The sequence below is a fragment of the Ahaetulla prasina genome, chromosome 17 (assembly GCF_028640845.1).
Source record: "Ahaetulla prasina isolate Xishuangbanna chromosome 17, ASM2864084v1, whole genome shotgun sequence".
NCBI classification, from domain to species: Eukaryota; Metazoa; Chordata; class Lepidosauria; order Squamata; family Colubridae; genus Ahaetulla; species Ahaetulla prasina.
The window spans coordinates 9842970-9856068 of NC_080555.1; the positions used below are offsets into that span (position 1 = coordinate 9842970).

The 13099-nt window shown below is 42.6% G+C and overlaps 1 protein-coding gene across 4 annotated transcripts; it reads left to right on the forward strand.

Annotated features, from left to right (window-relative positions):
• The first annotated feature begins 2268 nt into the window (after positions 1-2268).
• LOC131186495 (uncharacterized) lies at positions 2269-10940 on the forward strand. Of its 4 annotated transcripts, XM_058160137.1 has the most exons (4): positions 2269-2668; positions 3946-4030; positions 5271-5380; positions 5530-10940. In XM_058160137.1, the coding sequence occupies exon 4, from the start codon at positions 5571-5573 to the stop codon at positions 7290-7292; it is 1722 nt and encodes a 573-aa protein (XP_058016120.1). In that variant the 5' UTR covers positions 2269-2668; positions 3946-4030; positions 5271-5380; positions 5530-5570; the 3' UTR covers positions 7293-10940. The 4 variants fall into 4 exon arrangements, with proteins under 4 accessions (XP_058016120.1, XP_058016119.1, XP_058016121.1 ...); XM_058160136.1 differs by lacking the exon at positions 3946-4030 and having other exon boundaries at positions 5180-5380; XM_058160138.1 differs by lacking the exon at positions 3946-4030.
• The last annotated feature ends 2159 nt before the right edge of the window (positions 10941-13099 follow it).

The window sequence follows — 13099 nt, forward strand, 5'->3', positions numbered from 1 at the left end:
GATGGTTCTCACTGTTCTTCCCTAACTGGGTGGTACCCATAGGGTGGGGATAGAGAAGGTGAGAAGAGATTGCCCTGGTGGGACTCATTTTGGGGATCCTGCAAGATTCAGTGCCCTCACCCCTACTTTAACAGGATAGCAGTTGCTTTGAAGACCGTTACCATCAATATCAATCTCTTTGGAGAATCTCATTCATCCAGGTCATGGCTGTTCCAAAGGTGCTTTTTCAGAAGGCAAGAAAATCCAATATCCTTCCTGGAAAAGCACCTTTGGGACATCCATATAAATATTTCCATCTGGATGGGGCGAGATATGCTGTAGGAGCCAGATATGGTGTCTCGGCATCTGGGTGGGATGAAATGGGCTGAAAATATTAACCAGATGTATGCTTTGTTTAGGGACCACTTGCGTGCTCCAATCTTAACTTTGGATGGGGGTGTCGCTATCAGCAAGTCCTCAAACTGGGAATCCTGCTGGATGTGCGGTGGAGGCCATGGCTGGAGTCCTTTGCCCAACTCTGGCTGGTACAGCAGTTTATTTGGAACTGGACCTTATGACCACCTGATCAGATCGCGACCATGTGCCACTGAAGATTACACAGAAACCTGACTACTTGAATGCTGTTTCAGATACCCATGTTGTGGGTGCTCCACTGACTGCCGGTAGGTTTCTGTCAAACACTGTCAAACTATTCACTAAGTCTGCGTTACTATTACTATAAAACTTCTCATCATTCCTATCACCCATCTCCTCCCACTTACGACTGTAACTTGTTGCTGTATCCTTACGATTTATATTGAATGTTTCCTAGTATGATTCAGTTGCTTATTTGTGCCCTATGACTACCATTAAGTGTTGTACCTTACGATTCTTGACGAATGTATCTTTTCTTTTTATGTACACTGAGAGCATATGCACAAATTCCTTGTGTGTCCAATCACACTTGGCCAATAAAGAATTCTATTATTCTAGTCTAGACTTGTCTAGTCTAGCTTCAATTCAAAATGCTGTTTTGACCTTTAGAACGTCTCGTGGATTGGGCTCCTTAAGTATTTTCAGACCACTGTTTGCAAATACTGGTTTCTGCACTGCTCATTGTTGGAGGATAGGACAGGACAGGACAGAATAGAAAAAAGAAAAGAAAAGAAAAGAAAAGAAATTTATTGGCCAAGTGTGATTGGACACACAAGGAATTTGTCTTTGGTGCATATGCTCTCAGTGTACATAAAAGAAAAGATACCTTCGTCAAAGTACAACGCTTACAACACTTAATGATAGTCATAGGGTACAAATTTAACTCTTAATGATACAACACTTAATGCTAGTCATAGGCTACAAATAAGCAATCAGGTGCTCTTAATCCCCTCCATTTGGGAGATTAAGACGGGTATATAGTTCCCTTCCTAGATGTTTATGAGATTGATTAGATTGGGTTGGTGCCAATGAGTTTTCTCACTGTGATGATTTCACTCCTTTCTGTCTTCAGTTTTATCATTTATTATTTTATCCAGTTTTATATTCTGTGACGATTGCTGCTCAGAGGGGGTGGTAATTAGCTGCAAAGAAATGGCCGCAGAAAATCATGATTCATCGCTTGTGCTTTTCCACTGTCATGGAAGGCTCTGCCTTTTTAGCTGTCCTGAGTCCTAAGAAGGAGAGGCTATGTCAGACGGAGGCTCCCCGAGATGATTGCATTTACAGAAGATTAAGGAGTCTGGCATTAGGGCGATGATGTTGCCGACAATTCTGACTTTGCACAAAGCTTCACCTCACCTCCCTTTATTATTATTATGCTACAGTCAGCCAGGAACCTCGGCTTCCAAAATACCAAACTAAAACCAAGTAAAAGCATAGTGGGGCATACAGGGTTTCCAAATCCAGATACTGAATCGCACTTTGAATTAAGCCGTGAAGTGTTTTTATCCTTGTCTGTTAAATAAATAGTAAGGCTATGTTCCTGTGACCCCTAAATCGTGCAGTATGCCTGCACAAATGTGTATTTGTGTCACTGTGCACAAACAATGGCGTCAGATGCCTAAGCTTAAGCTACGCTGGGTTAAATAAAGGCCATGCTTAACTGATGTGGGGCGTGTAGTTTCTGTGACTAAGTGGGGAGGGAACCTGTTGTACAAGGCATCTTGGAAGACCGAGTCAAGGAAGAAGTAAAAAGGAAAACAGTCAATATTTTGTTGTTGTTTTTTATTTAGAGGGATTTAGAAATCCAGCCTTAGTTCCAGATTTGCTGTGTTGTACACATCCAGAAAAGAAAAAAAAAAAAACCTTGTGTGCGCATGTGTTGGTTTTCCAAACAGAATATCTCATCTGCTCTGACAACAGCAACCGCAGAATTATATAAATGTGCAAACTCACCCTAAGGGTGATGGCTCCCCTACCCCCACCCCAATTTCGATTGCATTCTGTACCATGCGGCTATTTGTGGTGGCTTGGAGGGGGAGGATCTGCAAGATGGCGAATCAGCAGCCGGATCTTGTTTTACTTCCTTCCCCCCCACACCTTCTTCCCGCAGCTGCATGGAATTTTCCTCCACCCGGGCTTGTGTGGGTGATGAATGTGTGGATGCGTGAGAGTTCAGTTCCAGGATTTTTGGAAGGCACCGAAAGGAAAGAAGGTATCCAGAGGCTTTCTCTGTGTACCTGCCTTCTATGAGGTGAGATTAACAGGCGCAGGGGGTTGGCTGGTGGGGGTGGGGGGAGACACCCTCTTTAAGGAGTGCCTAGACCTGTGGGACTGCCCTAACTAGCTTGCAAGAATCCAGGCAGCCACTAAGTGTCCAGCAAACAGAATACAGAAAGAAAGTATCCTTGTTCAATGGTCTGGACTTGGCACCCAGCTGTGGCTTTCCTTCCATTCTCTTTGCCTCTTTTTTCTATTTGACGTGGTTGTCCGATGTTGTGTTAATTTATTGTCGATCGAGAGTCTAGCAATAATACCATTGTAAAACATCTCAAAAGCTCTTTGATGATCAATACAAAAGAACCCACCCAGCCCCAAGGATCACAAAGCAGAAAGGAAGCCAAGATGGAAGGAGGGTGATAAAGATCAAAAGAAAGAGGGTTGAAGGCGTGGAACAAATTTTTAAGAGAGGCAATGCATCCTGTGCTTCACTGAATATTTTTATCTAAATAGTTATGAGCCCTGTTTTTTTTCCCCTGTAAAAAAGCAGACCATAAATCCTAATAAAAATGATAACACGAAGGCATATCCATTGGGAAAATAGGCATTTGGCCGAGAAAGGTCCAGGGTTCAACTAAATGTTTTTCTCCATGACTACATGTGCAGTATCTGCTTGTGTCCATGGCCATGTTTGCAATAAAAGGTGGGATCTTGTAACTAGGATAAGAGTGGGAGGACAAGGTGGCTTTGTTCAGGTCTGTGTGTTTTGTTTTGTTTTTTAATTTATTTTGTCACAACAGTATATACAATCACCAACATAAACAATAATCCATCATGAGAAAAAAAAAGTATATATAAGTAAAAGTATAAGTAGAAGTATGCATATAATACTATAATGAAGAGAACAATAGGAGAGGAATGGTAGGCACTTTTGTGCTCTTATGCATGTTTGGGGGCAGAGAATCTTAAGTCAGTTTCCAGCCAGATCCCAGAGAGTTTGGTAGTGCTAAGATCAAGATGTGTTTATTGAAACAGTTCCATATGCTTTAATGAGGGAAACCAAGCAGATGATTCAACAGATAGGATATAAAATGCATGGCCTAATAGATGTACTTGCTAGTACAGCAAGGGGAAAGCTCACAGAAGTGCCAAACTGATCAGAATTTGTTAACGTGAGCGGATTTGTGCTGGAAAGCTTAACTTTCTTAGTGGGCGGAGGGCAAGAGAAAGCTCTCTGCACACCCATTCAAACATAAAATATTCTTCATTGTCGTCACCTTCTTTGCTTCTCTGTCTTTTCCTGTCTCACAGATACCAGTAACTAAAATCTCACTGCGATTATGTCTGGAATTCACTTTTTGCCTCAGAATAAAAGAAGATGGCGTTTGGGGAGGAGGTGTGTGTACAGCAGAAATAGCAGGAGGAAGCCTGTATTTGTGGCTCCTTTTTCTGATGCAGAATCCACTCCTATCTCTATAAAACCAAGATATTTGGAGTAGTTATCTGGGACGCTTTATTTAGCATTTTCTGGGCCTGACCCACCTTTTCCTAATTTCAATCCCAAACAGCTGTTGCAGGAAAAAGGAAGATTTTTTTTTCCACAAGGAAACCCTTTTTCCCTCCAATAATTTATGATGGGTTGAGGAGCAAGTAAGGGTGACCTGAGAACACAAAATTGGACCATTTAGCAACATCTAACATTTGACTAGCCTGGAATTAGTTTATTCCCAGGGAAACCTGGTTACCAGTCATAGCAGATGCTGTGCTGAATTGGGCCAAGGCATTGTTGGTTCTTCATGTGGCCTTGGGGGTCCCTTCCTCCCCTGCCCCCTCTGTTCCCATGTATCCCTTAGTAACACTCTTCAATTGCAATAGTCCTTGATAGACCCTCTTCCTTTAATGTATTTGGTTTCACATTTTGTGGCAATGACTTCCACGAGTTAATGATGTGCCATCTCAAGAATCTCCCTGTGCATAACTTTTTCTGAGTTATGCATGGTTTTATACAGGTTGGTCTTTTTTTCTGAGGTATTTGGAAACCCAAATATTGTAGGGGAGACGTTTGAGCCTCCTTTTGGTTTAATGTGTCACTTATCACTCAACTTCGTTTCCTTTATGCAGAAGTTGGCATGAGTCTGGGTTGAACGCATGCCTGTTATCTGAGGAAGGCCTTGAATGCAGTCCCTTATGTCCTCACACTACTACAACCCCTTTTAAACGGCAACCCAAAACTGTGCCTGTATAATCACACTCCCTACAGAAGTGAAGTTAATTTTCCTTGCACTAATAGTGTACATTGACACTGCCTTGCTTTATACAGCATGGCTGAGTCTAAACCAAGGTAACATAATCCATACTATGTATATTGTGTACACGTATAATACAATGTTAAGACAATAGTTGTATTCATACAATATGCTTGACAGAAAGTATCCAACAGTATCCAGCCTCTATAGATACATAATGGGATCCATCCACCAAAAAGAATAAAAGCCAGAAACATTTCCTGTTACTAGAGAATCTCATCTGTCTTCTATTCCCCTAGATATGTGAAAAATTTGTTTCAGTTTGTAACTATTTGACAGTAAGAACAACAAAAATATATTTCTTTCAAATTCAAAATTGAAACTGATCAGAATAAGCTGAGGAGCACAATGTCTCAAGAATGACTCTGAACATTGAATATCAAAATTAAGACAGCTGCTAGACTTAAATAAGCGGCATCCTTCAGCCTATACTAGTTTTGGTAAGCAAAATAATTTATTTCTGATTATAGACATAATAAATGTGTGTAGAATAAATATTTAATATAAAACAGAATATATCAATTGAATTTATTGATCTTTAGAGTTTATCTACCTTTCCTGACTTTGTTCTTGTACTTGGTTGCTGCAGTGTTCCCAGGATCAGTTTGTGAGCCACACTGAAGATAGAAAATGCCTAAGCGAAAATGCGTCTTTACTGACAAACTGAAGCAGAAATATCCCCATTTTCGCAAAGGAAGAGATGACTATGAAGCAGAGTGCTTGGTCTGCAAAGCTGGCACGTTTGTGTCAGTTGCACATAAAGGTGCCAGTGATCTGGAGTACCACATGTCCTCTGAAAAGCACAAGAAAGCCCTTGGAGGAGACAGTTGGTCTGCAAAGCTGACTGAATTTTTGGGGACGCCAGGCACGAAAGCCGAGGATGCTCTTGCTGCAGCGGACAGCACGCTACCCTTGCACACCATCCCAAGTTGCAACAGCTACAAATCAACAGGCCGCACGTCTGACTTATTCAGAAAGATATTTCCTGATGCAGAGATAGCGCAAAAATTTTCCAACACCCGGACCAGAACAGAAAGTCTTGAGAACTCTATGCTTGCCCAGCATGCAGTGAGCCTTGACCTGAAGGCCCTGGAAGACCACAGCATCCCCTTCTGCGGGGTGGCTATAGATGATAGCAGCCACAGGGCCCTGAAAATGGTCCCTGTCCTCATCCAATATTATGACTACAGGAACGGCGGCTTGAAGACCAAGCTCCTGGAACTTCAGGAAAGTCCCACCGAGATGGACGTCTCAGACTCTCTTGTCAAAGCTCTTAAGAAACACAGATTGCTTCAGAAGTGCGTGGCCTTCGCGGGGGACAACTGCAACACCATGTTTGGCGAACTTCGGCAAGACGAGGAGGCGAGGACTGTGTTCGCCAAGCTGAAGAAAGCCCTCCAGAGAGAGACGTTGATTGGGGTGTGCTGCCCTGCCCACATTTTGCACAACTGCATCCACCACGGAGCAGACGCCCTGGAGGTGGACGTTGAGAATGTCATCCTAAAGATCTACCAGTACTTCCACATCTACGCGGTGCGGACGGAGTCCCTGCAAGAATACTGCGAGTTTGTGGAGGTAGAATACAAGCGGCTGCTCTCCCACAGCAAGACCCGCTGGCTGTCCTTGTTCCCCGGCATCACGAAGCTGCTCCAGATGCACTCGGCCCTGAAGTCCTTCTTCTTGGGCCAGAGCAACCCGCCCGCCGTGCTCAAGAGCTTCTTTGAGCACGAGTTCGGCGAGCTCTACCTTTGGCACATGCACTCGCTGATGAACGCCTTCCATTTGCACATCGAAGAGATGGAGCGGGAAAATAACTCCCTCGTGGAGGTGATGAAGACGCTGGACTCGGTGCGCACCATCCTGCTTGACCGTAGAGCCCAGAACTTCATGTCCCTGACGGTGAAGGGGATGCTTGCAGACAAGCGCAAGGAGGGGCTGGAGGAGGGATGCGACGTCTTCTCCGATGCCGTGCGTCGCCTCTACGGTAATTGCATAGACTACCTGGAGATGTGGATGGCATCTCTGCAAGAGTTTTCCTGCTTCACCTGGATGGCCCTGAGTGACACGCCGAGCTGGAGTGACGTGGAAGCATGTATAACGTATTTGATTGAGAAAGGCATAGAGATTGATGACATCAGGTGTTTTGATCAGTTCAACAACCTGAAAAAATTTGTGGAAGCTTCCAGCGATGAAGAAGAATTCCAGCATCTGCTTTCACATCAAAAGTGGACCAAATACTTCCTGAAGGCTAAAGCCATTGAATGCTATTCAGAACTGTTAAAAATTGCACAGTTCTTCTTCGCAATTCCCTCCCACAGTGTAAATATGGAATGGAGCGCTTCTTTTCATTGATACAAGACCCTGTGGGTCAAGGAAAGGACCTGTTCGAACGGCCTACCATTTAATTTTAAAAATAACTGTTGGAAACATTTCTGTGCATGCTTTGCTCGAAAGAGAAATGCTCATACACTCCACAGGAAGAAACAGAAAAAGGCTATGTGTCTTTTGGGGTATACCATCTGTTCATAGTAGATGGCAGCATCCCCCATCCTTTTGGGTGTCAGCGTTCCAAGTAACCTGAAGTGAACCAAGCTGAGGCCATCTCGGAGGCTTCAGAGTTGCCATTGGGTACCAGGGACCAGTTCCGTGGAGAATGGTTTTTCCGTGGACTGAAGGGGGCATGGTTTCAACATGCTGCCTGCATCCCGCGGATGGGGCTTTGCTTGTTTGTGCAGGCCAGTTTCTGGCATGCCGCGACCCGGTGCCATTCCATGGACTGGGGGTTGAGGATTCCAGCTTTAAAGTATCATCTATAATTAGAAGTATCAGTGATGGTTCTGTTTTTGTCATTAGTCGTGGCCTTTAACCTCATTACTGATTCAGAAAGCTTCTCATTGAACCAGGTTTGGGATCAATAGCAAAACTGAAGGGGAAAATTCTTCTTTCAAGTTATTTCTTTTACTTGCAAAGGCACTTTTGCGATGTCACGAAGTTGGCAGGCTCACAGAGTAGCACAGAGCAAGATGTTCTGCAATCTGGGATCTTCTGCCTGAGCTCTGCTGTAAAGTTTTTTTTTTAATTTCTACTTCCATAATTTACTTATTACTGATTTTCGCTCTTGTCTTGTCTTTGTTCTTTTGTATCTTTTGACCTTGTTCCCTCTCTTATTGCTCTTTCTTCCTGTTCTTTCATCCTCTCTTCTTTCTCTTTTACATTTTCCTCTTGGTATCCAGTCTCTCTTGCTTCACCCAATTTTCCGTCATCTAATGGTCCCAAAAATTGCTCATAAAATAATTTCGCTTTTTCAATAGAAGCTAATCTACATCTGTTTTTGCCATGTCACCAGTATTCCATCTGGTATTAGCCACCTAAAACTCACTCCTATTGTAATTAGAAGTTTTGTTAGGAAAAGATATTCTTTCCTCAAGTCTCTAACTCTTCTGGGTATTTGTCTCAACACTCTTTATATTTCTCTCTTTATAAACACTCTATATTTATCTCTTTATATTTCATTGCAGTGTTTCCTGTTATTTGTAGTATCTCTGTTTTTATCACTTTTTGTGTAATTCTTACATGAACTTCTCTCGGTAATTTATTTCTCATTGTGTATCTTGTGGGTACTCTAAATACCTCTTTGATCTGATTAAATATCTTCTCCTTAGGTTCTTCCATCACTTCTGCCAACATCTCTGCCATTATATCTGGTAGGTTTTCCCCTTTTTCTTCCTTTATATTTTGAAATCTTAGATAATAATCGGAGCGCTCCATCTCAAGGGAAATAATTGTTCTCGCTTGATTTTTATCCATTGATATCAATTTTTCCTCTAATTCTTTCATTCCCTTTTCTATCAAATCCGCTTTTTCCTCTACTTTTTGCATTCTGTCTTCATTTTTCCCAATCATCTCCTTCACTTCTTTTAAATCCTCTTTCAAATCACAGCAGTCTTTTAGGAGCTGAGACTTCAATCCATTTCCAAGCTAGAGCTTTTAACCGCTGAAAAGCTAACCCTCTTTCACTGCTTAATAGCGGAACCGATGGATAAAAAAGCCCCCTCTTTAAGTTATTTTACCAATTAGTGCTTCTATAAGAAAAGACTTTGAAGGGGCTTTAAGGCAAAAAATCCCCTTACTTTCCCCCTCCCCCTTCTTTTTGCCCTTGGAGAAATTGGGTATGTCTAGTTTGATGGAAAGAAGGACTAGGGGTGACATGATAGCAGGGTTCCAATATTTGAGGGGCTGCCACAGAGAAGAGGGGGTCAACCTATTCTCGGAAGCACCTGAAAGCAGGACAAGAAGCAACGGATGGAAACTAATCAAGGAGAGAAGCAACCTAGAACGAAGGAGAAATTTCCTGAAAGTGAGAACAATTAACCAGTGGAACAACTTGCCTCCAGAAGTTGTGAATGCTCCAACACTGGAAGTTTTCAAGAAGAGATTGGATAACCATTTGTCTGAAATGATAGAGGGTTTCCTGCCTGAACAGGGGGTTTGGACTAGAAGACCTCCAAGGTCCCTTCCAACTGTTATTCTATTCTATTCTAAATCTGGCAAAGACAACAGCCACATCTGGCTTAGAAAGACAGCTTCTGGTTTATGAGCTAAGTAATTTGCCAGAAGTTATAGAAGATTTCTCATTCAAAGAATGTTGGAGCAGCTAAGCTGAGCAGGACAGAATAGAGACTATGGATGAACCACAAGGGGCCTGATCTCTTTAGAAAGCCATCAAACCCAGTGTTGTGACTCCAGCCCCCGAACCTGGCTCCATGCCCGAAAGTGATTCCGAGAGTGAGGGGGAAGGGCCGGTAAGACTTACCTCGGGAGCACCGATTCCTTTGGCCCGGCTCCAGGAGCCAGAACCAGATCAGTCGGAGGACGTAATGAGACTGTCATCCCCTGATTCCTCCCTTCCCCAGGCTACGCCTTCAGACCCAGTTGATAATAATAATAATCAAGCTTGGATCGACCCGCGCTTCAGAAGATTAGACAGGCGGCGTCATCAAAGGGAAGGGTGGGGCAGGAGCCCCACCCCACAGGATATATAAGGAGCTTTGGGATTGCTCTCACTCCACGGGAAGCAAAAGTTTAGCTGAACCGTTTCAAAAAGAGCTGAAAGTCTTGCTACGTGAGTCACTTGTTTGAACTTTGGCAGGCAGCTGCGATTTCTCTGCCAGGACTGATAAGAGCCGTGAATCCACTGGCTGAAGGCCAGCTCGTGGCTCCGAAGTGGGGAAGGAGACAAGAACACCCAGAGAGAAGATTCCCAGTGCCGTATGATGGACCCTGTATTATTAAGACACACTTTAATAAAATGACACAGTATTCAACCGCAGTATCAGGCCTGGCCTCAAGCATTTCTGTGGGTGCAGGACCGATTTTGCTGCCTGGAAGCTAGCAGAGGTCATTTAAATGGTAGCCAAATCCTCCAAATGAATCAGAAAAGTGGCAAGAAGTGCAATTTTCTATAAAGGAAAGAGAAAAGTAGGCATTGTTTTATTTTTTTTAAAAAGTGTCCCTTTATTTACCAAATTAGTAAAGTAGTATAAATACAGGTAATCCTCGCCTTACGACAATGAAGCCCAAAATTTCCGTTATTAAGCCAGACTTTGTTAAGTGAGTTTTGCCCCATTTTACGACCTTTCATACTACTGTTGTTAAGTGAATCACTATGGCTGTTACGTTAGTAACAAGTTTGTTGAATTCTATCTGGCTTCCCCAATGACTTTGCTTGTCAAAAGGTCACAAAAGGGGATCACACGATCCCGGAACGTTGCAAAGGTCATAAACTGGAACCAGTTGCCAAGTGTCTGAATTTTGATCATATGATCATGGGGATGCTACAAAAGTCGTAACTGTGAAAAACAGTCAAGTCACTTATTTTCCGTGCTGTTGTAACTTTGAACAGTCACTAAATGAACTGCTGTAAGTTGAGGACTACCTGCGTATATTTAAATAAATAAGCCCATTAAAAAAATCATTCGCAATTAAATATTTGAATTTAAAGTGAAGTCCCCATTTCTTGCTTCTCCACAGATATTAATATTCATAGATACTAAAATCTGTGAAATGTATGTATGTTCCTAAATTAGAATAGCAAAATTGAAATTAACGCCTTTGATCCAAAGGTTTAGAGTGATTTGCCACAAACCCTTCATGAGGAGAGAATATTAATATCCTGAATAAACCTAGAAGTGAGAAAGGAAAAAGTGGCTTGGTTGGAAGGTGGGAAAAATTAGAGGCAAATATATTTTAAAAATGAAATTATAACGATGGTCATCAACAGTTAATTGGAGTTATATTACCTGCTTGGAGAAAATCACAAATGGAACATTTTGCTGATTACGGTGTGTCATTTATTATGAACTTTATAGCAAAAGAAAAAAAATTATTTTCATTCATGTTTAACGTTAGTCTTGGGTATACTTCATATATTGTATATTGGACTTCAGTACCCATTAACCACAACCAGCAGGCTACAGCTAGATGTACATGATAAGAATTGAATTCAACATATTTTGAAGTCGCCGAACTCTAAAGGCCCATCAAGTGAAAAGTTAATTTCAGGAATTCCAAATAGCTTAGGTGAGAACTATAATCTATCTTGACAAAATACTTACTACTTCTTAATAATATAGAAAAATGAGAGGTAGACAGATGAATCTGCAACTGGCCAAGCCCATTCAGCATCTAGTCCTTAATAGAACTACAGCTTTATGGAGAGAAGTATACAGTGGTGAACCCAGGATTCTGCCTTAGACCCAGTATTCTTCAACATCTTGATAACAATTTAGAATGATAGAAAGGGAACTCGTCAATTTTTCAGATGACATCAAGCTGTTAGGAATAGTCAGCACTTTAGAAGATAGGCTCAAGATTCAGAAAGAGGTTGAAAAACACAAGCTAACAAAATGCAATCCAGTAGCGAGAAAAAGGGACGTGATGGCCCAGTGGCTAAGACGCTGAGCTTGTCAATCGAAAGGTCGGCTGTTCAACGATTCGAATCCCTAGCGCCGCATAACGGGGTGAGCTCCCGTGACTTGTCCCAGCTTCTGCCAACCTAGCAGTTCGAAAGCAGGTAAAAAATGCAAGTAGAAAAATAGGGACCACCTTTGGTGGGAAGGGAAGAGCGTTCCATGCGCCTTTGGCGTTGAGTCATGCCGGCCACATGACCACGGAGACGTCTTCGGACAGCGTTGGCTCTTCGCCCTTGAAACGGAGATGAGCACTAGAGGCGGAAATGACTAACACGTATGTGCAAGGGGAACTTTTACCTTTAGCGAGAAAAATAAGGTTTTACACCAAGGCAAGAAAAAAACCAAAACGCACAGGTATAGAATACGCGATACCTGACTAAGCAGTAGAAGCTGTGAGAGGGATCTTGGAGTCTTAGTGGACAACCGCTTAAGTATGAGCCAGCCATGTGCTACACCTGCCAAAAAAGCCAACACACTCCTAGGCTGCATCAACAGAGGGATAGTTTCAAGATCACAAGACGTGCTAGTACCGCTTTATACTGCACTGGCCAGACCACACTTTGAATACTGCATCCAGTTTTGGCCACCATGATATAAAAAAAGATGTTGAGACTCTAGATAAAGAGTGCAGAGAAGAATAACCAAGATGATAAGGCATGGGGGGGGGTGCTAAGATATACGACGAACAGCTGCAGGAACTGGGTAGCCTATTGAAAAGGAAGACTAGGGGTGACATGATAGCGGCCTTCCAATATCTGAGGCACTGTTACAAAAGCGAGGGATTCAACCTTTTCTCCAAAGCATCTGAAGCCAGGAGAAATAACAAATGGAAACTTGTCAAGAAGAGATCCAACTTTGAACTAAGGAGGAATTTCCTGACAGCGAGAACAATTAACCGGTGGCACGGATTGCCCTCAGAAGTTGTGGGTGCTCTTATCACTGGAGGTTTCCAAGAAGAGATTGGGCAGCTATTTATTTGTGTAGGGTCTCCTGCTTGAGTAGGGAGCTGGACTAGAAGACAATCCCTTCCAATTCTGATATTCTGTATTTTATTCTGTATTCTGTCGTCCTCGCTCATCAGGCCATGGGAGTTACATATTTGGAAGGCAGTGGGCCTGTTAAGGATTGTGTATTAGTTAAGGTGGCTGGTTGAAAACATATCACTGTGTTTTAAGCAGCCACTAACGT

Excerpts from the sequence above, each read along its gene's own strand:
- LOC131186495 (XM_058160137.1), top strand. The coding sequence starts at position 5,571 with ATGCCTAAGCGAAAATGCGTCTTTACTGACAAACTGAAGCAGAAATAT.